General features: G+C 51.7%; 2 protein-coding genes across 3 annotated transcripts in view; one reads left to right on the top strand and one right to left on the bottom strand.

The window, feature by feature from the left end:
- The window catches only part of Kat7 (K(lysine) acetyltransferase 7), a 32792-nt gene extending 22478 nt beyond the window's left edge, over window positions 1–10314 (top strand). For both annotated transcript variants that reach the window (XM_005394198.2, XM_005394197.2), the window contains 7 exons: window positions 1643–1834; window positions 3977–4066; window positions 4298–4438; window positions 5475–5568; window positions 7079–7225; window positions 7782–7888; window positions 8703–10314. In XM_005394198.2, the coding sequence (XP_005394255.1) occupies window positions 1643–1834; window positions 3977–4066; window positions 4298–4438; window positions 5475–5568; window positions 7079–7225; window positions 7782–7888; window positions 8703–8804 (873 nt within the window). In that variant the 3' untranslated portion in view covers window positions 8805–10314. The remainder of the gene's footprint in view (window positions 1–1642; window positions 1835–3976; window positions 4067–4297; window positions 4439–5474; window positions 5569–7078; window positions 7226–7781; window positions 7889–8702) is intronic.
- A 6919-nt stretch (window positions 10315–17233) lies between these two features.
- Window positions 17234–24870, bottom strand: Tac4 (tachykinin 4 (hemokinin)). Its single transcript, XM_005394188.2, has 5 exons — window positions 24595–24870; window positions 21500–21575; window positions 19455–19484; window positions 18784–18843; window positions 17234–17576 (listed from the first exon to the last, which is right to left on the bottom strand). The coding sequence occupies exons 1-5, from the start codon at window positions 24715–24717 to the stop codon at window positions 17533–17535; spliced, it is 333 nt and encodes a 110-aa protein (XP_005394245.1). The 5' UTR covers window positions 24718–24870; the 3' UTR covers window positions 17234–17532.
- Window positions 24871–27324: the final 2454 nt, after the last annotated feature.

The raw sequence follows: 27324 nt of genomic DNA, 5'->3' as shown, positions 1-27324 counted from the left end.
CCCTGCCGCAGGGTTTCCTCATCGGCCTTTTAGTGCCCTGAAACAGTTCTGGAGCTTTCAGTGATAGAAACAGCCTACCGTGGTACGCGTGCCGCAGGTTTGCCACCGCCGCCGTACAGCCTTTACAGCCTTAAAGATAATAGTGAAGGCAAAATGAGAAAGGCTGCTGTCAGTTTATGTTTTTTGTTGTTTTTTGAGATAACTTTCCAAAGCCATCTGGGGAGCTTATGTTGCACAGTTTGGCTTTGAACTTTTGGGCTCAGCAGTCTTCCTGCCTCAGCCTCCCCAATGCTGGGACTACAGTTGCTTTTGTGAATTAAATTCTGACAATGATGAAGCCAGGCATGGTGGTGCACACCTGTATTTCCAGCACTGGGGAGGCTGAGGCAAGAGGATCACCATGAGTTCAAGGTCAGTCTAGGTTACATAATATATTCAAGGCCAGCCTGCATAGAGACACCCTGTCTTTTAAAAAAAAAAAAAATTTTTTTATGAAGACAAGTTTTATGTCTTTCCTTTTCATTTATATTCAGCTCATACTCACGTTGGATTCCCTGGATAGAATTTTTAATAAATTTGGATCAAGAAATTTCTTTAGATTGGGCTTATGTCTGATATAACAGATTAAAATGTGTTGAAGGAAATTTAGTTTGTAAAGTGAATCCCATCTCCAGCCCCGCTAATCCCCTACCTGTTTAGAATTCTGTCCAGTACTAGATTGGTTGGAAACTTGCAGGAGGGTTCCTTGGCCGCCCCCAACGAGCATACGCTGCTGCACCGCTGCTGGCTTTCTGCCCTGTTCTGGAAGGCAGTGCCCAGGCTTCTGCCACAAAAGGAGCTAGAGACCCAGAAAAGTTTTCTTCCTTCTTAGCCTTCACAATTCCATTGTCACCCGTAGTCCAAAACTGTTTTTTATTATTTATTTATTTATTTAGTACCGGGAATCAAACTCAGGACCTTGTGCTTGCCAGGCAGGCGCTGTGCCACTGAGCTATATCCTCGGCCACAAAATTGTTTTTTAAAGGGCTGCTATTTACTGTTTAATTTTAGAAGTGGGTGTTGTGGGTCTGTGTTAGAGATTCATACAACTTTCTGAAACACTTCTGCAGGCAAGTAAGGCACATTTTTTTTTTTTGGAGACAGGGTCTTGCTATACAGTTCAGGCTGGTCTTGAACTCACTATGTAGCTCAGGCTGGCCTTGAACTTGAGGCAGTCCTGCCTCAGCCTCCTGAGTGCTGGGATCGCAGGCATGCGCTACCACGCTCCACAAGACACATTTTAAATAATCTGTGTGTTCTTAGAGTAGTTGTATTTGGTAGATTACCTTTCTGATTCAGTTTGGTTTAAGGCTGATACCAGGGGAGGAAAAATGTGTATTCTGGGCTCTTTCGGATGGGGCCCAGCATGTGGTAGGGAAGTGGCCCTTGAGCCCTGGCATCTGGTTCCTACAAGCCTGCTGGACATCCCCTGCGCACGCAGCCCCTTTCGCATGAGTTGCTTGTGGGTAGAAGCCAAATCTGTCTCAAGTTTTTTCATCACCTTAGCATGGTGACCTGCACACAAGCTTACTGTAGGTTTCTTTTTTTTTTTAAGACAGTAAATGTTAAACCTCCTTTGACTTTTGCGTTCTCTTGGCAATAGGAGAAATTAAGGCTGCAAGGTCAAATTACAGAGGGGAGCAACATGATTAAAACAATCGCCTTTGGTCGCTATGAGCTCGATACTTGGTACCATTCTCCCTATCCCGAGGAGTACGCACGGCTGGGACGTCTCTACATGTGTGAATTCTGCTTAAAATACATGAAGAGCCAAACGATACTGCGCCGGCACATGGTGAGTTGGCTTGAATCCCTCTGCCTAGACCATGGTGGCCATGTTGTGGCATCTCAGGGTTTGTCCCCAGACGTGACATCCTTCTGAGCAGCTCTCAGTGGTCACAGAAATGGGCTGAAGGTGCAGGGAATGGATGTCAGCTTTTCAGGACCGAGTGTTCAGCCTGACGTGCTGTGTGGCAGCCAGAACACCTAACCACGGCCTGTCGCAAGCACCGCCCTGTTTTTTTCCTTCCTTCCTCAGAATATGAATTACCTCTGTCTGAGGGCTTTCCCTCCAGACGCACAGAAGTACAGGGCCTTATCGGGCAGGGCAGGGAGAGCACGGCTCAACTTTTGGGTGCTGAACAAACAAGAGTTCGTATACGAGGGAGACCAGCGTGTGACAGATTGTGACATGAACAGAACAACACATCCTTGGTGCCTCAGTTGTTCACTCCTTTCTGGTTTTCGAATATACTGCTTCCTGTTGAGATAGAAATGAAGACTTGAATCTGACTTTCTCAGTGATAATCGTTAGATTATCACTATCACAATCGTTAGATAATTGTTAGATTTTTTTTCAGCTTTCAGCCATTTTTCTTTTCTTTTCTAGTTGTAGAATAAAAATCTTTGTCTTAAGAGAATTTCTGCTATGAAGTAAGGATAGGGAACACAGCATGCAAAAAGTAAAGACCTCTCTTTTATTTTTTTTGTTTTGAGGCAGGGTCTCACTATGCAGTTCAGGCCAGCTTTGAATTCACTGTGTATCCCAGGCTGGCCTTGAACTTGTGATCCTCCTGCCTCAGCTTCCCAAGTCGCGGTATTACAGCCGTACACCACCATGTCCAGCATGGGTTGTGATTCTTTTTTTTGTTTTGTTTTGTTTTTCGTTTTTCTTCCGGTACCGGGAATTGAACTCATGACTTTGCACTTGCCAGGCAGGCACTTTGCCGCTGAGCTAAATCCCCAGCCCCCGGATTGTGATTCTTGACTGACAAAAAGTCATAGTAAAAGTATTTAATCAAAAATCTCCAGCATAACGTAGAATTTTTTAAAACTTTTTTTGGGAGGTACTGAGGATTGAATCCAATGCCTTTGCTCTGAACTACATCCCCAGCCCATTTTTGATATTTTTAATTTCAAGGTGGTTTTGCTGAGTGGCCTAGGCTGGGTTCAAACTTTTGATCCTCCTGCCTCACCCTCCCAGATTGCTGAGATTATAACCGTGCACCATCATGACTACTTCTAAATGTTTTGAAATGTATTTATTTAAATGCTCTCAAGAGGGGCTGGGGATTTAGCTCAGCGGCAAAGTGCCTGCCTGGCAAGTGCAAGGTCGTGAGTTCGGTTCCCGGTACCGGAGAAAAAAACCAAAAACCAAAAATAAAATAAAATAAAAATAAATGCCCTCAAGAATTCGCCTAATTACAGCAAAGCCTGGCTGTGTTAAAACTGTTGGCAAAGCTGGGACTGTAGCCGGAGGGGTAGAGAACTTGCTCTGTATGCATGAGGCCCTGGGTTCGATACCACACTACCAAAAAAGAGAAAAAAAATACTATACCTGTGCACTTGAGTGAGGAAAAGGGAGTCCCTTGTGCCCCCTTGTGGCCATCTGCCCCCCAGCATCCTGGTACTCAGCAGGCCACTGTGCCTTAGTTAGAAGCCGCAGGACTTTCCCTTACACCCTTAGCTGTAACAGTGCATTTGCTTGGCACCGAGACAGATAGTGGTTAATGGTTTTTATCACTGTGGGTCCCTTTTCTAATCTGAAAAACAGCCTGGTAAAGGTGTGAGTAAAGTACACTTAGCAACTCTAAGCTGCTAGAAATAAGCTGCTTAAGAATTTCCTGTTAGTGTGAGGCTTTTTGTAATAGGCCAAGGTGTTCTTATCTATCTGCCTTTTACAGAGTGGATGATCTTAATCTCTTGTGCTGAGACAGTGCCAGAACATAATCCAGAAGACTTGTGCCAAACTGCTGTAAAAATGCCTCGAGTGTATTGCAGTGACTTTAGAAGGCTTTATTTGTTTTACTGGAAAAAGAAATCCGTTTTGCTGCATGTCCTCAAGTTAGCCAACTCGGACCTGTGGCTCTTTTTCCCTTTGAGGTGCCTTTCCCGTAAGTGGGCTGGGATCCCCTGATGCAGATTCTTTCTCTTGCAGGCCAAGTGTGTTTGGAAACACCCGCCTGGAGATGAGATATATCGCAAAGGCTCCATCTCGGTGTTCGAAGTAGATGGCAAGAAAAACAAGGTAAGATGCGGCAGCTAGGAAAGGGAGGTGGTGGTACTGAACTTGCACAGGTTTCCAAAGGAGGGTGTTTTGTCTTCATCCCACCTTGTAAAAGGAGATGTTTAGGTCGTGTATTTGGCAGTAGAACAGTTCCCTGTCATGGGTAATAATGGTGTGCCCATCATTTTTAAGCTTTTGTCTGATAGGTTTGGAAACCACTGCCCCCTGCCCACAGTCTTTCTCTGCTTCCAGATCTATTGCCAAAACCTGTGCCTGCTGGCCAAGCTCTTTCTGGACCACAAGACGTTATACTACGATGTCGAACCCTTCCTGTTCTACGTTATGACAGAAGCGGACAACACTGGCTGTCACCTGATTGGATATTTTTCCAAGGTCAGTGGACTCTGGAGATGAAGCTCACAGCCGGAGGAGGGTGATGGGTGCATTTGGGGGCTCAGATCCCTGATGGGAAGAGGCAGTGCCCTGGACAACAATCAGCCCTTCCCTTAAGAAAAAAGGGAAGCCCACGTCTCAAAGATAGCTTAATGAAAACGTCCAGTTCTTTACTAAAAGCTTCTGGTTTATTCATTTCTGGAGTTGTGGGCTGGAGCTGCCTATTAATTACTGGCTCAGGTCTCCCTGCTAACCCTCAAGCCCACATCTTGTAGTCAAGCCAGCTCTCCCAGCTTTGCCATCTACGTCATTAGCTTGGAACCAGGAATAAATTCCCATCGCCTAGTTCTTTAGCTGGGCTTTGAGCACAGCTCCTTGAGCATCAATGCCTCTGGGCCGGATTTGTCTTACAACTTTTAGCATAACTTAATTGAAATAAAATTCATGTACCGTACAACTCCCTGGCTCCAGGCAAATGCAGCTCAGTGGGTTTTAGTGTACTCACCGAGTTACGTGACCACTATGCGGCTGTCACGGTTTTTATCATCTTGAAATGCTGTCACAGCAGCGGTGAGGCCCTTTCCAGCCTGTCTCTGTAACTTCGCCTCTTCCAGGCATTCCATATAAACAGAATCATAGAAAATGTGATTTGGTCAATTTCTGATCCGCTTCCAGAAATAAGCACTTACATTTTGTTCATTTCCCTTCGCTTCTGGTAGCGTCTCCTTCGAAAATCTGCTTTTAAAGAGGGCTGCTGTAGACGACTCCACAGTCTTAACCTTGATTCGCTCTGTGGCTGTCAGGAAGCCAGAGCTGGCCCCTTAAAGTGAGACTGAGGTCTCAGAGCTGGAGAAACCCTGGGATTCAATGCTTTGGCCGTCAGAGAGGGTGCGGTGTCCACCTGGGAGCCGGATAGCCACTCCCCAGGACTGGTTAATGGGACTTTTTGCAGGAAGCCTTACTGTGTGTCTGTGGGCTGCTAAAACCTTCGGCCCAAGCCCTCATGACCCACTGATCCATTTGCTTTTGATTTTAGGAGAAGAATTCATTCCTCAACTACAATGTGTCCTGTATCCTTACCATGCCTCAGTACATGAGACAGGGCTATGGCAAGATGCTCATTGATTTCAGTAAGTGAAACTGCTAACTCCTCAGCTCCACCGGGCAGGGAGCCTGTGAGTGTTATTGGTCATCTCTACGGTCCTGGCGTGTGTGTAGCACACGAATAAGCAAGTGAGGAAAACCTGGGTGTGGTCTCTCTGATTCACATTGAAAGCTGAATGAGTCCAAGAGCTGGAGCTGGTGCTTAATTAGAGCAGTGCACTAAGCTCTTCAGGATTATCCCAGGGTGAGAGTTCAAAACACAGCGCGTACATATGGAAAGCCTCTGATCTGGGCCTTTGATATTTAGGATTTTACTCTTGTTCTTTTTTTTAATTTTTTGGTGTCAGCAATCGAACTCAGGACCTTGCGCTTGCCAGGCAGGCGCTTGTGCCGCTGAGCTATATCCCCAGCCCCCTGGGATTTTACTCTTGTAAGGACTTGTCTAGAGGAAATGCAGGTACCTGATACGGGCTTTGAGTGTTGCACGCCATCCCCATTCTCTGTGGGAACTCGCTCTGAACTCATCTGCAGTTGATCACAAACTTAGATTTGTTAGCCCAGAGTCAGCCTCAGTGCTTCTGTGGCCCCTCGCAGCAAGCGCAGAGCGGGGCAAACCCAGCCCCTGGAAGCACACACTGCAGCTGCCTTCGAGTAAGACACCCTGCTTTGGCCCTTCCGCTGTGAACAAGTGTTACTTGCAGTTCATTAGTGGTCCATTTTTATGTTTTTCGTTGGGCAATTTATAGTGGCCCCTACCCCTGGCGCCACAGGGCTGTTCCCCAGTGCAGGAAGACCTGGGCAGACTGATGTGCTTGCAGTGGGGTGATGAGCTGCAGGCCCGCGTTACCGTGCTGGGTCCCTGAACATAGCATCTCAGAGCAGCAGTTGGGTCTGTCCTATAAGAATGTTTTGCCGGTTTGGTGCTGCACGCGGATAGTCCCAGCCCTCGAGGATGAGGCAGGAGGATCTCTCCAAGTTTGAGGCCAGCCTGGGCAACATAGAGCCTATCTCAATAAATAAATAAATAAAAGTTCAGAGATTTCACATACATAAGAAGCTATGTAATGAGATGGCTTCCCTTTTCTGTGCCCTGCCTGTCTTGTTTTTTTGTTTTTGGTTGGTTGGTTGGTTTGCTTTTGTGAGAAAGGGTCTTGCTCTGTAGTTCCAGCTGGCCTTGCACTCACTGTGTAGCTCAGGCTGGCCTCAAACTAAGGATGATCCCCCTGCCTCGGCCTCCCTAGTGCTGGGATGAGTAGGGATGTGCCACCACATCCAGCTAGTACTTCTATATTTGATCTCTGGCTCTGGGGATCTTTTTAGTGGCTATTGCAAGTAATGCAATTACATATTCTCCCCTTCGGGCTTATACAAAGGTAGCGTGTTGCACACCACACATCCCGCATTGAATGGCAGAGCGGAGTGGATACTGCACTGCGGACAGTCCTTAATTAAGCCTTCCACCTTAACACACTGATCTATGCTATTAGGGTGAGATACAGTGTTGCTAGAAAAAGTCTTGTGTTTGTTCCCTGGCAGGTTATTTACTTTCCAAAGTGGAGGAAAAAGTGGGCTCCCCAGAACGTCCGCTTTCAGATCTGGGGCTCATAAGCTATCGCAGTTACTGGAAAGAAGTGCTGCTCCGCTACCTGCATAATTTCCAAGGCAAAGAGATTTCTATCAAAGGTTGGTTTTGAACTGCTTGGAATGGTTAATTGTTCCACTCGGTAGCCTGGCTTTCCCCCTTGGCCCTGTTCACAGTGCGTCGCCTGTGAGGACAGTGCTCCTCCTCTCTGCGTCCTGTGGCTGGGAAGGGATGGCCCACCACACAGGTGCCACTGTAGGCCCCCTCACTTGCGCCCTGGAATGATTAGGAGTTGGTTTCTCATTTCTGGAGCTGCCAGCACTTTAATTCTTACAAAAGTCAAGAAGAAAACTTCCAAGTATTTTGATACATGTGAGAGCTTCTAAGAAAAACATCCCTACCTTTTTACACATATGCTGAAGAATTGAGTTTGGTCTGTATTTGACCTTGTTCTCGGAGGGGCCAAGGGTAGCTTTTTGGTGAAACACCGGGTTCAGCCCAGTTACTTGGACTGGTTAAACTGACGCTTTGTGCACATTTTCTGAGCGGACTGAGCGCCATGGATGATAGCCCCATGGGGTCCCCCAAGGGAGAGGCCCTCCGGGAAGAGGTGGGGTTTGTAGTCTGACCAGGCTCTCAGGAGCTCTTTTGTTTCAGAAATCAGCCAGGAGACGGCTGTGAACCCCGTGGACATTGTCAGCACTCTGCAAGCCCTTCAGATGCTCAAGTATTGGAAAGGAAAGCATCTGGTTTTAAAGAGACAGGTGAGGCTTCTAGCAGCTGCTTGTTCCTTGCCCAATGCTCGCTGAGGCAGAACAGAGCCTACTGGGCCTGGCTATTGAAGAGAGCTTTCCTTCTTGATGGGTTTGAGTATAAGCACCTTCCCCTGGCCTTGTTTCTTTAGCTGGTGGTGAGGCCCAAGTTGCCTTCCTTACTACGTTTATCTCCTACCTTGTTTGTTTTGTTTTGAGACAGGGTCTCACTGTGTAGTGCAGAGAGGCCTTGAACTCACAGCAATCCTCCTGCCTCACTCAGCCTCTTGATTGCTGGGATTATAGGCGTGGGCCACCACACCTGGCCCCTTTTATCCTTAGTGGGAGCTTTTGGTAGGCTGTCTCAGATTTGGATGACACAAGTTAAGCACCTTGTTTTGGATGGCTTTCCTGGACTAGGAAAAGTGGCCTCAGATTGTTTCACAAATGTCATCTCGACTCATGCTCACTTTAAAATGTTTTAGTTGACTCCTACGTCCAATAAATTGGGCAAGGTAAGAAGAAATGGATTAGGTAGGAAAGCATTTCAACGATCAAAAGATAGCATTTTGCTGTTTGTGGTAGCACGCATCTGTTATCTCAGCCCTCAGAAGGCTGAGGCAGGAAGATTGTTGTGAGTTTGAACTCAATGCCAATCTGCACAACATAGTGAGACCCAGTCGCAGACACACAAAGGTAGTATTTTCTATACCTTAAGATACTGTTAACCACTTGGTGCTTTCTTCTTGTCCAGAAGTTGTTTTGGAATCTGTGTGTCTGGGCGTGTGTATCACATGTGTCTAATTATGCTTCTTGTTCTTCCCAGGATCTGATTGATGAGTGGATAGCCAAAGAGGCCAAACGGTCCAACTCCAATAAAACCATGGATCCAAGCTGCTTAAAATGGACCCCTCCCAAGGGCACTTAAAGTGACCCATCATTCTGAGCCAGCGAACCCCAGCAGTAGGAATCCATCCCCTAGGGATCTGTCTGTCATTTCTGTTGCTCTTGTGATTGGCAAGTGCAGTACCCTTTGGGAAGGCCACGCCCCTCAGGACTGTCCTGGCTCCGCCCTCGTGTACACTGCAGACGCTGGTTCTGAGGAACTGTTGTTTCGGCCTCAGTGAGGTTGCCTGGATGGGACCCGCACCAGCCTTGGGTGCGGCTCCCTCATAGCACTGACCCAAGGAGATCTGTTCCGGTACTGTACCTGTCCAGTCACTGGTTCTGCCTCGTGTCCTCTGCCCCATGAGGTGTGTCGTGTCCTCTGAGCTTTGTTCTAGTGCTTCTTGCCACCTGGTCACCAGACCTCCAAGTACGGTTGCCCTGGCCAGGGTCTTTGCGGTGTCCCCTTCCATGCGTGTGTGGGGAGGGTTGGGGAAGGGGTGGCACTTCGGACCGTGCACTCACCGGGAAGGGGTTGTTCACCTCAGACTGCACCTCGCTGTCCCTTTTATGCCTCCCTTTTTATCCGTATCGGGCTGACCAGAGCCAAGGACTTGCGAAGAGCTTCCCAGGGATTGGCCTTGGGAGCAGTGAACAACCCGTCTGAGTCAGAGGACGGTGAGCGGAACGAGAGCCAGCAATTCTGTACTGCCCTGCGCTCACCTCCGGGCAGTGGGCAGTCTCGCTGGAAGAGAACGGATGCTTCTTTTCACCTCACCAAAAAGTGCCCAGCAGTGAACGTGCTCTCTTTGCCCCTTGGCTCTTTTTAATTTTGCAGGTGCCAAAATAATTTCCAGTTCTCTCTATCATGCTGCGTGATAACTGGTTAGCTCTGCCGCACAAACCTCTACCGGCACATCAGGTGCACTGACTTTGCCCGGAGCCTCTGGGAGAAGTTGAAAGTGGTTGGAAATGATTTTGGCGTCGCAGCCCGTGACTCAGCGAGCGAGGCAGCGTGGCCGCCCAGCCGAGGTTTGCTTCTCAACAGCGTCGCCCCCTCCTGTAGGATGAAGTGCTTCCGCCCCCCAAAAGCCCCTCCTCCTCTTCGGGATGCCCCACCGTCCTCTCCTCTGGTCTCCTATTTTCGGTGTTGTCCGAGTGCAGGAAGAGATGCTCCCTCTAATTTCTCCCGCGCCCGTTATAACCTGCTATCTTGGGGCCGCTTTTGATGTCTGACATGTCGCCCTTCCCAGCTCGGTCTCTGACACCGCTGTCTTCACGTGGCGTCCTCACCACAATCCTGACTCTGGTCATTTGTGCCTTTCTCGCGTCATCTCTGTACACTACTTATATTCACTGTGGGTTGTGGGGAGCTGATTTTAAGCATGTTCTGTGGTGGCTCCCTTCCAGTGTCACTGTTGAAACTTATCCACAAGCAACTTCACTGGGGGTTTTCTTAAGGGGTGAAGGCCTTTTACAGATGCCACGTCCTTCTCCGCGTGTGGTAGAATGTGCTCTTCTGTATCTACTCAATAAAGCATGTTCTCTGCTCACGGCTGCTTCCTGGGCACTTGTCTATGTGACAGGGCTGCAGCGGGCCTGCTGCGCTGTCACCACACTGGGGACTTGTTCTCTCTGGCAGGAAACCATTGAGAGAGGCAGCTGGCGGCTCTGGGACTGCTTTTTCCTTGGGACGCAGCCGTCTGTCATTGGTGGGACTCATCCATCTGCCCCACGTGTCCCCTCCCTGTACCTCTCCCCCCGCCTGCTCCCCCGTGTGTGGCACGATGGCTGGTCAGCACAGCTCCTTTCATTGAGGTCATTTCCCCTGCTCTTGGGGTGGAGGATCCAGCAGGAAGTTAAGAGAGGTGCGGTACAGTGGGTACTAGCGGTAGGTGGCCAGAGACGTTGCCTCCTGTCACCCAATACATTCTCCCGGGGTGAGCTGTGTTACCTGTTATACTTGTCCCTCTCCCAGCTTATGTTTCTGAAAGTAGTACATTTTCCTATGGCATTTACCCATGTGGGAAGGAAGGCTGGGTGCGCTCCTCCCTGGAGGGAGGAGGAGGTGGGAATTGTGCTGCTGGGATGCGTTTGCTCGCTGCAGCTGGGAGTGCTGAGGACCCATCCCTGTGGGCAGCCTGGGATCTTCCTTTAGAGCTGGGGGCAGTGGAACAGGCCTGAAATTCCAGCTGCTCAGGCCGAGTCAGGAGGATCACAAGTCTGAAGCCAGCGAGAGCAACGTAGCAAGAAAACCCTTTAAAAAGTCCTGTGTGCCTCCTACTGAAGGGTCAGGGGTGAGGTGGAGAGAAGCCTACGGTTGTAAAAGGACTCTTGTATTCATCTTTTCTTCATGTGTGACCGAATCTCCCTGTTGTAAATATCTATAGCAAAGAGAAATTTTGCTACTACCTTTGTGAAAAAATGGACCATGAGCAAGGAATTCTGGGAGGTAAAGGTATTGATTGAGGTTTTGTGCACAGACTGACTCCAAACCTCCAGGCTGGCTGCTTCCCTGAACGTTAACGGAAGACTTCTGGGTCGGACCCCTTACAGATATGGGAAGGGCGTTTGCTTCCCTCTGCTACTTGGAGTGAGGTTCCATCTCCCTGTGATGCTTTACCTAAAAGCTTCTTTGCATGTAAGAAGCTTAGCTGCTCAGGCTCCTTCCTGACAAGGGGCACAAATCTATGCTTTACTGCAGGACCTAGCTCTGAAAACCCATCTGGAGCTACCTGCTCCATCTCCCGTGGAAGAGACTGTGATTCCTTAATGATTAACGTCCTTTCCCTTGTAGAGATCCTTTGCTCCAGGCCTCCATTGCAAGGAGTGGGGCAAAGCTGGTGGAAACTCCCAGAAAAGGAGTTGATTTTAGCTGACCTTAGCAGCAGCAAGTGGGCTAGAGGGTGAGGCCAAGAAAAAGATGCATCTCTCTCTGGCCTTGCTTCTGATTCGGGAACAACTGGTCCTTTACCTGCCCAGCTCCCTTCAATTCTCATAACACTGCAAGTAGACATTAGATCCCTTTTTCAGCAAGAGGTTTGAGAGTCCCAGAGGGCTTGCTGCTAAGTCACAGCAGCAGAATGACAGCCTCGCCCCTCGGAGTCCAGATCGCACACTTGGGCAAGGATGTCATGAGCTCTGGTCCCTGGATGGTGCTGCTGTTTTCCCATTTCTCACATGGGAATAGTGAGTCAGTACTTCTTAGTGACACAGTGTACCTTTTATAGGCAGGGTGCTTGGGCTTGGCCTCAACTTTATTGGCACCTGCAGCTCTGGCAGGTGGCATGGCTGGGGTTGGGAATGACCTGGAGTAGAGTTGTCCATGTCAAGCCAGTTGGTCCAGATCAAGATTGGAGCCACGTGGCGTTTAGAGCCAGTACACAGCAATCAACTGCAGCCTGCTCACGTGCATATTCGTTCTGGGATGTGGAACAGATGGAAATGGGCTGTCTGAAGGTATGCTAGTGACCTCAGAGGTGGTTCCAGACCTCCCTGCCTCACCCTGTGAGGAGCAGTTGCAGTCCCGGCATTAAGGCAACAGAGTTTTTACGAGGAGGTGAAGCGGCAGTATTGATCTTTACCCTTTTTGTTTGCTTCTGACCTTCGGGAATCTGATCAAAGCATTGGATTTTTTTTTTTTAAACACATCTATGCAAATAGCACATTCGCAGTTCAGGAAACTGTGCCTTTGAAGTCCATTCCTAGATATAGGGTTAAGAAGCCCTGGTTTGAAAAGCCCTAGGAATGCTTTGTGCCTGTCTTCCCGCTTATCCCAAGACCCTGAGGTGGTACCCAGTCACGTGGCGTGCGGTGAGGTAACGGACAAAGCCTGGCTTGCCGTGGCTCAGTGTCAGCTTCCTCCCGATGGACCTCAGCGGGACGTGTACGGAATGGACAGGTCTGCGTGTCGTGAGAATGAAACACAAAACCCCTTTGCTAAATAATGGTCTGTGATGTGTGCTAGGACTTTCTGAGAAACTGCCATTGCTGTTCTGTTCATTGGGATCATGGAATTCTAGAGTTGGACCTCAGCTGGTTTCGCTCCAGCACTTTGGGCCGCAAACGTGGATGGCTGCCCCTTGCAGACCGTTTCCTGCTGATGGGGGCAGTGTAATTGCTCCCTTCCCTTGTGGTATCTTCAACCATGCCAGTGAATGTCACTAAGAGGGAAACAAAGGATCGCCCAGTGGTGAAAAATGCGCCAGTGCCAGTACATCAGTGCCTCTTCCTCTTATGCAATGCCATTGGATACAGGTCATGTTGCCACCATTGCAGGGCTGGGGTTTGTTTACCTGTGTGTTCTCTGTGAGATACAGACGCCTTTATCCTTGGTAAGTCAACGTTCATTCCAAGAAGCCAGTCTTCGTTCCTGTTTCTGAGAACAGCGCTCCCATTCCAAGGGATCGCCAAGTCTCTTCTGCGGTATCTCCAAAGATGGCCGCCAACAGTTGCTCCATCCTTGTGTGGCTGAGCTGCTCCTTCCCATGACTGGTCCGCTTTTCCTCCTCTCTGTAGGCGGGGCTGGCTTGTGACATATCTTGACTGGTGGAATGCTATGGAAGTGATTTCTGGTAGCTTCCAGGGTTTGCTGTTGGCACTGAGCTGACGTGTTCCAAACCAGAAGCTTGAGGCAGACTGCTGAGTGAGGAGCAAGCCTGTGGCGCAGGCGAGCTGAGCCCTTCCAGCGAACACCAAAACCCCACGCTTGGGTTTCCTAGAGGTGGCAGTCCCAGAAGGTGAAACTCAGTGAACGCAGCCTTGTCACTGCCCCCTGCTGATGCCACAGAAAGATAACGAAACATCTAGCTGAGACCCACCAACCCATGGAACCGTGAGGCATGCTGTTCTAAGCCATGTTTTGGATCGATTCCATAGACAGCACGGAAACGAAAGGGCTGGCGTGAGGTTTGGCCTTGTCGCCAGAAGGTGTGCACCGAGGACACCAGCTTGCGCCATCCCTATGTAAGTGACACTCAGAGTCAGCTCAGCCCCAGGTTGGCCACGCAGCGTTATCCGCTGTTAGTCAAATTGCTCTGAGGCCTCTGGTTGACCTTAGGAGCCTTAGCCACCTCCCTAAGTGGGTCAGGAAGAGTGAAGACAGCCTGTCCTTCCTTGCTCAAGAAAGTATGTGGCTCCCTGTGCGCATCGACTCGGTTCGTGTTTATCCTGGCTTCCAAGCCTTTCCATAAGCTGACTCAACCCACATAGCTTCCGTAGTCCCTTACACATCGCCTCTGCCTGCAGTTGGATCAGCCCATCATCCCTCCTCTGTGTTTACTGGGAAAGCCTCTCAGCTGTCCCCAAGTGTGTTCCATTAAATACCAAAGTATGAGCAAAAAGGGTACTGTGGTCAAATAAATTTGGAAAACACCAAGTTAAGTACTGGAATGTTTCTTGACTTACAGGCTTCTCAAAACCTTCGGTAAGCTAGTGGGCATTGGGGTTTTCCGAGAGGGAGAGAGGATGTAAGAGTTCCTAAAATGATTTCAACAGGAAGGAGCCTCTTGGGCTGGTATGTGGGGGCTCGTACGTTTACTTTGGGAAATGGGTGCAGCTAAAAAGCAGTTCGTGGCCAAGGAGGTAGCTCAGCAGTACAGCACCTGCCTGGCAAGCATAAGGGCCTGAGTTCGATTCCTGGCACCAAAAAAAAAAGCAGTTCCTTTGGGACCGTCCTTGTAATAACTCCTGGGACTTGGAAGTACCAAGGTTCAGCGCCTGGCCCTTATTTCCTGTGTAACTTCAGGTAAGTGGCTCACTGTCACCTGCAAATGCTTAACATATATTCAGTCAGTAAATACTCATGAGTGCCTTTGCGGTGGCCCTGGAGAGGATGTGCAGTGGTGCACAAATGGCCGGCGATCTCCTGGAGGAAGCAGATGCGAAGTGTACTATTTCTAACAGTGATCAATAAAGGGAAGGGACAGTACTGTGTAAGCATAGCAGGAGGAAATTAGTTGAGCTTGGGAGCTAGGACACTGAGTCTTAAAACGGGCCTTGATCCTGGGGCCTGAAAGGTGAGTTCCCCAAGATAGCAGACATTGGGGCTGTGCCTGGACCCAGGCAGCAAGCCTGTATGTGACTCACACTGGTAGTGAGCATGGAGGGAAAAGGGAGGGACCTGACCCTAGGACAGCGGTGAACTGGCTAAAGGGCTGAACATGATCCGGTTTCCTGTTGTAAAGGTCACAGTGTGGCCCCGCCTGTAATCCCTGCACTCCAGAGGCTGAGGCAGGAAAATCACTGAGTGAGAGGCCAGCCCGGGCTACATAGTGAGACCCTGTCTCAAAAAAAAAAGGTCACAGTGGAAGAAGGACGGGGTGGGTGGCTGGTAGTGTAATGGACAGCAAGGAGTCTGTTGAGAGGCCACCCTGCTGAGCAGTGGGTAAAGGTGGCTTCTGTTAGCGGTGATAGGATGGCAAAGGTGGATGAGTTTGAGGTGGACTGGAGGTGAGCTGCCAGGGGATGTATGGGTGAGGAGTGGGCGATGCTTTGGCAGCTGAGTATATCAGGCGCCATTCAAAGAGATGCAGATGAGATGTCAGTGTTCGGGCATGCTAAGTGTGAGAATAGACTGTTCGCTAAGAAGGAGCTCTGGTACTTACCTAGGTCAATGTCCTTTTCCCCTACCCCCAGTACTGGGGATTGAGCCCTGTGCCTTGTGCCTGCTAAGCAAGTGTTCTGCCACTTAGCTGCATCCCCCAGGATCAAACCCAGGGTATTTGCACAGAGCTATATCTCCAGCCCTGTTTTGTTTTTGTGTTGAGACAGGGTCTTACTAAGTCACTGAGTTGCCCAGCCTGGGCTTGACCTTGCAATCCTTTCTCAGCCTCCCAGAGTGCTGGGATTATAGGTGTGTGTCACCACATACAGCTTCAGCTCTTTTTTTTTTAGGAGATTTTTATTTTTTTCTGCTGTACCAGGGATCAAACTCACGACCTTGCACTTGCCAGGCAGGTGCTTATGCCACTGAGCTATATCTCCAGCCTCCAGGAGATTTTATTTTCGAGACAGGATCTTGCTGTGCAGTTCAGGCTGGCCTTGAACTCGGGCAGTCCTCCTGCCTCAGCCTCCAGGGTGCTGGCATTACAGAAGTGCGTCATAACACCTGGCTTTCAGCCCTTTTTTGAGAAAGAGTCTTGCTAAATTGCTGATGCTGGCTTTGAACTCGTGATCCTCTGGTGTATCAGCCTCCCAAATAGCTGGAAGTATTACAAACATGCGTCACTGTGCTTTGCTTTTCTCTCCATTTGTTTATTTAGTTTTGGCTTTTTTTTTTCCTTTGGAGACAGGGTCTTGCTATGTAGTATAGGTTGGCCCCAAACAAACAGCAATCCTCTTGCCTCAGTTTCTGAGTGCTGGGATTACAGGCATGCACCTTTCTTTTTAAAATACAGCCTATTAGCCAGGCATGGTGGCGCATGCCTGTAGTCCCAGCACTCGAGTGGCTGAGGCAGGAGGATCCTTACAAGCTCGAAACTAGCCTGGGCTACAAAGTGAGCTCAAAGCCAACCTGAACTGTATAGTGATACTGTCTCAAAAAGGCTAAATAAGTAAATTAATTTTTTTGGGGGGGGTTGGTACTGGGAATCAAACTCATGACCTTGCACTTGCCAGGCAGGTGCTGTGCCGCTGAGCTAAATCCCCAGTCCCTTAAATAAGTAAATTAAATTAAATACAGCCTACTCTGACCTCCATCCCTGTCCCTTATAAAGAGTCAAATGCCCAAGCCAGGTATGGTGGCACAGCTTAAAAAATTTAGCCATGTAGCAATTTAGCAAGACCTTGTCTCCAAAAACAAATAAAGGAGCTGGGGATGTAGCTCAGCTTGAGGCAAGGGCCTTGGGTTCAATCCCCAATAACAGGAAGTAAAAAAAAAAATCCCATGCTCAGAAAAAGGAACACATTTTCTCCTTGGCATGAGGCATGTGGAGAGGCTAAACACGTCTAGTCACTGGAGCCTCTTCTTTACTACCAAGCCCTGCATCCAGCTCAGCCCTGGCCCAGCCTCTTTCATTACCTTGGCCTCCACTATGGTTTCATTCGGCCTTTCTAGGCATCCCAGAGTCCTCCGTGTCCCACCTGCCTCTGCACCAGCACAGGGACAAAGGCCTGCCCGTCAGAGACTGATGGGAGGTGGAGCTCTTTGCAGGGACAACAACCTGTCCTGAAGGCAAACCAGAGAGTTACAGGGCCACTTTGTTCTGGGGAACTGAACTACCTGGGGCCCAGTTCTCCACAGGAGAGACGTGCGGTCCTGACCATGCAAGCGAAACGATGTCTTCTTTCAGGCTCGGCAGTGGAGCTTCCACTCTGAAGTAACTCCTGCCCCGTGGTCTCTCCCCCACTCTGCCTGTGTCCCAAGCTTTCTTCCCCACCTGAGAACAGTCCCTGGGCTGTGTAGTCTTACAGTTCTGGAAGAGCCCTCCTGCCGGCATCCCACCCTCTGCCTTGAACTGCACGGGAAGCCACTCACTGGTCTTTCATTTATTAGCCCCCAGCTGTGCCGGATGTGGGTACAGAATGCGAGGCTGGCCCAGTGATGCTGTGACGGAAGTTCAGGGGAGGGCAGGGTTGCTCCAGCTGGAGAGAGTGACACAGCACACCTGTATACCACCACTGCCCAACGCCCAGTCCTGGAAGAGACTCACTGAGTGCAGTGAGGGCCAGCGTCGAGGACAGGAGACGCGGGGTAGAGTCGGCCTGCTGCCTGGTCTGTGATGTTCCGGAAGAGGAGGTGGCATTCTCTGGGAAGCGTCCTGTGGGTCCTCTCACTCTGAACCTGGGTCCTCATCCTCCGTGCCTGGGGAGGGCGCTGTAGGAGGTTGGCAGTTAGGGGAGTTCTGTCTGGACCCTTCACGCTGACGGCTCCCACTCACGTTCCTGCTGTCTGTAGGTATATAGTGCAGTGAGCCATGGGTTCACCTGCATATCTTCACTACCATAAATGCCACGGACCAGAGAGGGAGCTGACCCCAGTTTTCCTCTCTAGAGAGAAAGGCATTCCGAAGTCCCCAAGGTGCTCCTGGGGACATGGAAGGTGCCATGGACCAGGAAAGGAGACACAGCCCTGTCTGTTGCTCGCTCACTGCGTGACTTCAGACAGCTTGCTTCCCATCTCTGAAAAGGGACAGCCGCCCTTCACACCACGCACAGAGGGCTGCTCATTTCTATTTGGTGTTGGGGTGGCTTCCAGGGGCCTTTGGATGGATTGGCTCAAACACTTCGAGGAAATCTCAGGGAAGAACAGAGGCTGTTTCCATCTTTAGTCCCAAGAACCAATGCTGAAATGGGGGGTAGGAGCAGATGTCCATGGCTTGGGGGACGAGGTTAGGCACTGGCGAACGCAGCCCAGAGCTCACACTGACCAGTTTTGTTTGATGCTTTTTCGGTTTTGTTTGCACTGCTGGGGGTCCAAGCCAGGGCCTCACTCGTGTGAAGCGAGCCCTCTAACACCAAGCACCGCCACCAGCCCTGACTGCTGTCTCTGACACTGGGACACCGGCTGGCCTTCGTCTTGGTGGTTCGCAGAAGCTGGGACCCATCCCCAGCCTGATTCACTACCCCACACTCCCACCTGGCCCCTGGGATCCCGCTGGAGTGTGAGCCAGGTCTACCAGCTCTACGGTATAGCTGTTAACTGCGTAGGGTAGCACTCACCCTGGGGGCCCGTACTCAATGACAGAGGGTGACAGCAGAGAATCCCTTAGTACTACAGGCCTGAGCCCTTAAGGATCAGTGCGTAGGACTTTGAAGACAGCCAGGGAACATGGAAGCTCCAGGATCTGGCATTCTCTGTGTGCCCAGCTGGCTCTGGGGATGGGCAGTGTGCCCAGGTGGGCTAGGGCTGTGGAGGGCACAGCTTTAGGGCTATGGCTGTTTTAGTTGTGGGTCATCAGAGGCCGCTCCCTGTACCCAGGCTGCCCTCCGCATGAGGCCTCCATGCAAGGGCTTCTGGGCATCTTTTCTGTCTGTTCGCTTTCCCGTGTTGCCCAAACTGCCCACGAGCAGCTCTGGCCTACCTTCCGTCGAGAGTCCTCCCCTGCCCAGGAGGCCTTGTTCCGCTTCTCCCAGCTGATGCCCTGGCAAGGAACAGAGGAGAGGTGGAGAAGAGAAGCAGCAGAGGGTAACAAGGGAGAGGCAGGCCAGGCCCACGGCTGGGCTTTGCAAATGCAGTACTTGCTCAGCACCGCCCGGGCTGGGTTGTTTATCCACTGATCCTCCGCTGCGCCTTCTACAATACCTTGTGTTTGAGGGGGTTGGACGTGGTCCCAAGAGCACGTGGTGCTCAGTATAGTTTGGTTATTTCCTTTGGCTTTATTTTCCCCTTTCTGCTCAAGGATTTTTGCCAGGTCACTGCCACTCAGCTTTGCACTTTCCAGATCCTCCCTCTGTGCTGGGGACTGAGCTCCAAGCACTCTTGTCTTTGGTAGTGGACTCATTTCCCCCACTCCAGGCTTCATACTCAAGGTCATTTTGAAGTTTTGGCAGAACTAGACTCAGCCCTGTCTCCTCCTGCACCCCAAGCGTGCCCCAGGCATGTGCAGACCACCCTCCAGGAAGCAACCCCAAAGCTTGGAGGCGCAGGCACGGGGCCAAGCCACATCGGCCCGCCCTCGGCTCCAAAATGCCAGCCTGGCGTCCCTGCCACCCTCCCCCTCCCCAGGGAGCATGCAGGGGTGGCCACGCCTACCTGCCAGCCCTGGCCAGATCCGAGGGACACCTAAGGGAAGGAGGGGAAATGAGGGCTGCGGCACTTCCGGGGGGCTTGGCGAGGTGAGGTCTTCCTGAGCTGCAGCCTCCCCTGCTGTCCTCAGGTGGCAGCAGGCATGCGCCTGGCAGGAGTCAGGGTACAGCACGGGGTGCACAGATGACGCCATTGTGCCTGGCACTGGCTGGGTGGGCGTCCTTCGTGACCTGAGTAACTAGTCTCCGCTGAAGCTGGCGATGAGGGGACCTTGCACGTGCGAGCACCGTGGCGGGGCTCAGGAAATCTCGCCTGTGCTCCCGCCCCTGCTCCTCTGGGCTGCTGGATTTGGAAGAGGTCTCTAACGTGGCCCAGGAGCAGGTTTATTGTAGTGGAGAAAACCACTGCCCGACGTGTTTGGCTGCACATTGGTTTTCCCTATTTTTATCTGCATTTGCTCTCACAAAAGCACTCCTTGAATCCATTTTAAAAAGTCAAACAACGTAAAGGCTTGCACTAAAAATTAAAGTCCCTCTTCACCTACTCCTCTCATCACCACTTCCTGTCCTAGACAGAACCACTGTTTAAGTTTGATGTTTATTCTTCTGGAACTTTTCCTCTGCACTTACATATGCATGTATGTGTAATATGTAATTTTTAAAAAGCAAGTAGGCTCCTGTGATGAACACTGCTCTGTAACTTACTTGCTCAGTTCTGTTTTTTTTCTGGTACCGGGAATCAAACTCACGGCCTCGTGCTTGCCAGGCAGGCGCTGTGCTGCTGAGCTAAATCCCCAGCCCCAACTTGCTCAGTTTAACCATATATTTTGTTTTTGTTTATTGAGACAGGGTTTCAATATGTCATTCAGGCTGGCCTTGAACTCATGGGGATCTTCCTGCCTCAGCCTCCTGAGTGCTGGGATTACAGATGTGGGCTACCACATCTGGCAGGCATGTATCTTGGAGCCCTTCCCACAGGTCTGCCTCCCCACCTGCCCAGTACTAAGGACAGAACCCAGGGCCTCCTATATGCTAGGCAAGCACTTTGCTGAGCTACATCCTGTCCCTTTTTAAAAACTGCATTTTTAGGCAAGGTCTTGCTAAGTGGCCCAGGCTGCCATCATACTCATGATCCTCCTGCCTCAGCCTCCTGAGTAGCTAGGATTTACAGATCTGAACCACTGTGCATGGCCCGACTCATATTTTTTTAATGTCCACAAAAGTTATAGGTGAGCCTAATATATTTTGATCTTTCCCCTGCGATGGTTTTTATATTATTTCCAAGTCTTCCTGTTACAAACACTTGGATGATGATTACTCTTGTGCAAATATCTCAGAGCTTACACAGCAACAGCACATCCCCCGATAGATTCCCTCCTGTGAGACGGTTGGTCAGTCATGTATGCTTCTGACTTTGAGGGATATGAACAGCGAATGTTGTTTTTCCACACCCTCACCAGCACTGAGCAGGACCACTTAGAAAAACCAAATACTAAGCTGAACCTGACAGTGCACACCTGCAATCCCCGCACTCAGGATGCTGAGGGAGGAGCATCGCCTGGGCAAGTTAAAAAGATCCAGTCTCAAAAAATAAACGGTAGATAAATAAAAAGGGCTGGGGATGTAGCTCAGTGCAAAGGCTCTAGGTTCAAAACCCAGTACTGAAAAATATAAAAGAATATTGATGGTACGCTGAGGGAAAACAGTCCTCTGTTCAGACTATTTCCATCGAGATGCTGGCCTCAAAGCCATCCAGATGTGGAAGGCAAGGGCACCAGCCGGGGTGCAAAGTGTTGGGCCCTACCCTTAGGGTGACCGTACTTCTTGTCCACTGGGGACAGCCCCTGCTTACACCTGTCCCCTGTCATCATTATGGACACGCCCCCTGTATCCTGCAGGACATTTGCCACGGCAAGTCCACCCCCGCCCATCTCCTACGTGGGCCCTGCCAGAAGGGACCAGAGCAGCTGGTCGGCCCTGGGCCCCCGCTGGGTGGTGCAGACCCTGCTCAGAGCCACCCGTTCTGGGGCCCCGCCCACCGCTGTCACTCACCTCCCACCCGCTTCCCCATCAGCCCGAAGAACCGCTTGGCCTCCTGCAGCTGGAGCTGAATGCTGGGGACGGCGACCTGGAGAGACAGAGTTAGCAGAAGAATATGGGGGAGATTGACACGGAGGCAGGAGGGAACCAGGAGCCCTAACAACTCAGCAACCATTCAGTCATCGGATGCTTGCTCTGTGCTGGTGTTCGCCTCTCCTGAATATTTTCTTTCTTTTATTTTGTTTTTTTTTTTTTTTTTTTGGTTTTTTGGTTTTTCCCCGGTACCGGGAACCGAACTCACAACCTTGCACTTGCCAAGCAGGCGCTTTGCCGCTGAGCTAAATCCCCAGCCCCTATTTTGGTTTTTTGAGACAGGGTCTTCCTATGCAGTTCAGGCTGGCCTTAACTCACTATGTAGCCCAGGCTGGCCTGGAACTTACAGCGATCCTTCTGCCTCAGCTTCCCTGAGCGCTGGGGTTACAGGTGGGTGTCACCATACCTGGTCTTCTTCTGCGTGTGTTACACCACATTGTGCATTATAATTAATAGCCAACAACTCCCCTACTATGTTGCTGGCACACACAGTACCTGGTGCTCTTACTGTTACCACTTTACAGAGGGAAACGGGTACAGAGAGATTCCGCAGTGTGTCTGAAGTTCTCCAGCCAGGAAGGGAGGGGTGGAGCCAGAACTGGACCCCAGGCCCTCGACGCAAAGGCTGGGCTCTCAGATCCTGCAGTCATCACCTCACTCAGTCTCCATGGCCACCCTTAGAGTAGGGAGCGACGCCCCCGCCTGCTTGCCCCCTCAATGGACAGACAGTGATACAGAAGGTGAGTGAGCCACGATTCACAAGTCTGACTTCCCGACACAGGTTCTGCCCCGTCCTGGGAAGTGTCACCCACTTGGATGGAGGCCACGTGTGAACTGGCAGGTATTTGCTTTTCGCCCACGCCCCCTCCCTGGGCTCTGCTCTGTGCTCCAGGCACTGCCCTCCTTGAGCCTGTACCTCAGGGGTGGACCACAGCCATCTTAATCCCTACCATGAAGGGAAAAATGTCCTGAACAGGGCTACGGATTGAAGTTCTCCGTCCTGAGTGACCTATGACCTCACCCCAGCCTCCACGGAAGAGGGGCTCCTTTGTCCAACGCTCTGGAAGTAGGCCTGCCTGGAGGCGGGGCGCTGGGCTGGTGAGGGGCTCCATCCTCCATCCTCCAGCCCAGGGACCAACGGGGACCCGGTTGGGGGTCACGGAAACCCGTGTGCCTTCCACAGCGTGTCTTGTTCCCACTTTCAGGATCCGGAGGGGCTGTTTTCCAAGCCCTGGACGAATCCAGTCACTTCCAATCTGTCTCCTCCCTGGATGTCAGTGGCTGGGGCGTCTGTCTGAGGCTGGAGTCGCCCAGCCTGGCCAGAAACCTGAGAAGACTCTTTGGAGATTTGGACCCATTTCTGAAAAGCTCAGGAAAACCACTTTGCCTGGGTAAAAGGCAGCTTCAGATGGGAGTTGGAAAGAGCGGCCTTTTATAAATTAAGGAGGGCTGACCCTTCTCCCTCTCACCAGCATTCTGCTGAGGACCGAGGGGTACTAGAAAACCCTCCAGATCTGTGTTGACCTGAACCCCCAGTTTCAGAGAAGACGGCAGTGGAGCCCTGGAAGCTAAGGGGAGACTACAGCATCCCAGAAGTGACCCCACCCACGGGCCACTGCATTCCAGGAGCCCCGATGCTCAATGTTGATGCCACAAAATGCACCAACCTGAGAGAGAGCTTGAGAGTGACTGTTCTGCTCCATTGTGCGGGCAGCAAGACTGAGGTCCCGAGAGCAGCAGGAGTCAGGAGAGCAGCTGAGACTTGAGCCCCACTTTGCAAGGCCTGCTGTCTTCTCCCCTCTGCCCACACTCACTGTCAAACCAGAAAGGAGCCCACCCTGCACAGCTGTTCCTGACATGGCTCTTCCTGTGGCTCTGGGGACCTCACTGTGGCCCAGGACCCCAGGCCGAGGACAGCTGCAGTGTCCTCAGCGTGCTGGGAAGGATGTGGAGGGCTGGCCCTGGCACACCCTCCTGCAAGCTTCCCCAAGCGCCGTCTCCCTCACTGGCGGTGACCACTCTCTAGCCCCAAGGGCAGCTCCAGGTCAGGGTCTTTGCCTCTCCATAGGATCTGCTCAGACTTGGGGTCGGGATAAGGTCGGTACAGATGCTGGTCTCCAACGTTTAGCACCCAGGAAGGTTTTTTTTTTTTTTGGTACCGAGAATCAAACTCAGGACCTTGCGCTTGCCAGGCAGGCGCTTGTGCTGCTGAACTATATCTCCGGCCCCAAGAACCTAGGAAGTTTAGAAGAGAACACTGTCAAACCAGGACTTGTCAGGAAAGAATTTTTACAGACATATGAGACAAAAGAGTTGATCCTCTTGAAAGGAAATTGTGGATGATCTCAGATGCACTATACCCAAAATCACACCTTGGACAAGATACATAGCTGCCCTTTTATAAAAGGAGCTACACAATCTTGGGCAAACTAATTGATCTCTCTGTGTCTTGGTTTCCTTATCTGTGAAACAAAGAAGTAACAGTACTTGCCCATGATGTTGATAGAAGGGTTCAATGAGTTTAGGAAAGTATCAGGAATATAATATGTGGTTGTTTTTTTTTTTTTTGAGACAGAGTCTTGCTATGTAGTTCAGTCTGGCCTTGAACTATGTAGCCCAGGCTGGCCTTGAACTCACTATGATCTTCCTACCTCAACCTCCTGAGCGATGGGATGACAGGCGTGTGCCACCATGCCCAACAAAATGGTACACTGTTTCCATACATTACTGAACTCAGGCTACCAGTAATGTGTTAAATAAGTGCTTCTTTGACATACACACATGCACACACACAGATACATGTGCACACACAGGCACAACTATTACTCCCATGTGAACAAGCCGTGAGTCCCTTCAGTGGTCCGCCAGCCCGAGGCTCATGGCCTTGAACCTGCCCACAGAGGTCAGCCCACCTGCCCTGCAGTGCGCAACTGGCCCCTCTGGTGCCAGAAGGGATCTCCACCCTCCCCCATGGGTCACTGCCCACCCTGCTCAGAGCCTCCCCTCAAAGGTACCTCCAGGGTCACGGTCACCCAGGGCCGAGCTTTAGGGCTGGGTACCAGTTCCTCTCCGCTGTGGCCTGCCGTGGCGCCCTTGGACAGCCCCGCCAAGAGAAGCAGGGCCAGGCAGGGCAGCATGGTGGGTGCGCTGCTGGGTCTGGGGATCCTTGGGACGCCCTCTAGGCCTGGGGATGCCACTTGCAGCGGCTCTGTCGCCCGTCAGCTGCTGGAGTAAGTGTGGGAGGTGATCCCTGGTCTTTCCAGCTATTCTGCTTCCTTCTCTCAGCTTATCTGACCTGGGGCCATTTCCGGTGACCCCCTCCCTTCCCCGGCTGGAAAGGCCAATGGCAGCAGGAGCCCCCCTGCCACCCCCAACATTTGATCCCACAGCTTAGCCCTCTGATGCAACACCGCCTGGCCCTTGGCTGCGCTCCCTGGCTTCCTCCCTCTGCAGGTGCACAACGGGCAGCATGCAGGCTGCAAACCGCCCCCCACCCATGCTTTCTCAGTTTGGACGCCTCTTCCCAGAACTTAGCTCGCCTCCCCTCATTTGCCGCCCCTTCCAGCCGCTGAGCCCCTCTTCCTCAGTGTTTCCCCCTTCAGCAGGTCCCCCAACACACAAAAAGTGAGGTCCAGCCCAAGGCATGGTGGCACATGCCTGCAACCCCAGCACTTTGGGAGGCTGAGGCAAGACGATCCCAAGTTGGAGCCTAGCCTGGGCAACTTAGCAAGAGTCTGTCCTTCAGGGCTCTGCAGTCAGACATCTGAGTTCCAGTTCTAGTCCCATCACTGAGCAGCTGTGACCTTCGGCACATTACTTAACCTCTCTAAACCGCGGAACCGCCATCTGCAAAGCAGGATGGATAATAGCAGGGGGTGCAGAGTGTGAGGAGGGGCTGAGCTAATGTGTGCGGAGCACTTAGCATGGGGTGTAACAGTAAATATTTAATGCCCTTAACTATTCTTAGTTACCATCACTCACACCGGGTCATGGAAGATGACTAGGACCCCGCTCCTGTCTGACAGCAGCTCCCAGTCCATGTCTGGCTGGCAGTGCCAGCACAGAGGGGGAGAAGGCAAGGCATGCCCTCCTTCCCAGTCCTCCTCTACCTCCTCCCAGCATAGGACTTGCCCCTGCTGGGACCTCCCTTTCTACCCAGCTCACTCCCCGCTCCAGCAGCACTGGGGATGGAACCCAGGGCCCTCCACATGGTAGGCAAACGATCTACTGAGCTACATCCGCAGCCCTTTAAAATTCTGACTCAACGTCTCACTATGTTGCCAGGCTGACCTCAAAATTGTGATCCTCCTGCCTCAGCCTCCTGAGTAGCTGGGATCATATGGTGTACACCTCAGTGCCTGGAAAGTTTGATCCCACTTACTGTTTACCTCTTTGTTAAGAGTTTTCTGTCTCTGCTTCTGTCTCCAGCAAGAATTAACTGGACCCTTTCCCACAACCTCCCACTTGTAGCTCTTGTGGTTGCTCGGAGTTGTACAGGTTGTGTACTGCACAAGGGTGGCTCCTAGGGGGAGCACTGGAACTGCAGGACTCATTTTGATTACTGACACAGCCTGGCATGAGGCCATACCTCTGGAGAAGGTGCTGGGCTGGGGCGGTGCTGCTAGTCAGCCACAAGGTGGTTGATGGGGCCATGAGCTTTCTGAAGGGGGCTATGAGAGATGTGTGCCAGGCACATAGTAGGTCCAACTGAGTCCAGGCCCATCAAGACAGAACGAAAGAAGAGAGTGTGGAGCACTGGGAGGTGGTCCCCTTCCAATTGCTAGCGGGTCCCAAACCCAAGGGCTTCAGAACCCCAGTATTTGCATAAAATGCGGATTGCCTGGCTCAGCCTAATTTCCAGAGCTGGCACTGGCCTGAGGGTTCCTCTGGGCACATGAGGGAGGCCATCACACCAGCTCTTACTCAACTCTCCTAAGGGCTGGGCACCTAATTTATGTCTCATGTGCAATTTTGGGTTTTCCACTGTTAAGTTTTTCCTTGCACAAAAGTTTTGTCTTTCATCCTATTCATTTTACACATGTGGAAACGGAGGCAGGGGGGCTTATTTTAGGTTATACTAAGAATCAGCAGACCTGGGGCCCACAGCCCTGGAGGCAAACGCAGCACAAGCCTTTGGACCTGGAGGACTTGCATCTGCCAGGTGCAAATGGGTGATCTTTGCCCCAAGGGGTATCTGAGCCTCAGTTTTTCCTTCAGCAACTTGGAGCTGCCCGCACATGGCTCAGAGTCCTGCTGGTAAAGTGCCCGGCTTAGATCCCGCGCTCCATGGATCCTAACCGCCACAACCAGTAGAGCCCCGCCGCACGGCGCAGGAGCCACCCGGACGTGGGGGGCGCGCAGTGGGAACGCGCGAGGCCTCGGCTGGGGGCGCAGGGCGGCGGGAAGAGAGAGAAAACCCCAAAGCCCGGAAGGCCGGGAGCGGGCAGGGTACCGGCTGCAAACCGCGGCTATTTGGAGCGTCGCTCTCGGGCTGCGGTCAGGCTGGGGCTGGCAGGCCCGGGGCCCCGCCCGGTGCCCTCGGCCACCCGGGCACGGCCTGGCCCGGTGCGCCCCGGGGAAGAGAGGCCCCGAGGAGGGCGGGCGCGACCCCGCGCGAGCCAGGCCCGGACAGGTTCGGCTCGGGGGTCCGAGCTCCGCGTGGGCGAGGCGCGTCGGGGCGCAGGTTCCGGTTCCGGCTCCGGTTCCGGCCTCCAGGACCCCCGGGTGAGCGGGCCGGGGGCGGC

The sequence above is a fragment of the Chinchilla lanigera genome, unplaced genomic scaffold (genome assembly GCF_000276665.1).
Source record: "Chinchilla lanigera isolate Chin_1 unplaced genomic scaffold, ChiLan1.0 scaffold00050, whole genome shotgun sequence".
NCBI classification, from domain to species: Eukaryota; Metazoa; Chordata; class Mammalia; order Rodentia; family Chinchillidae; genus Chinchilla; species Chinchilla lanigera.
This window is presented reverse-complemented; position numbering and strand designations above follow the sequence as displayed.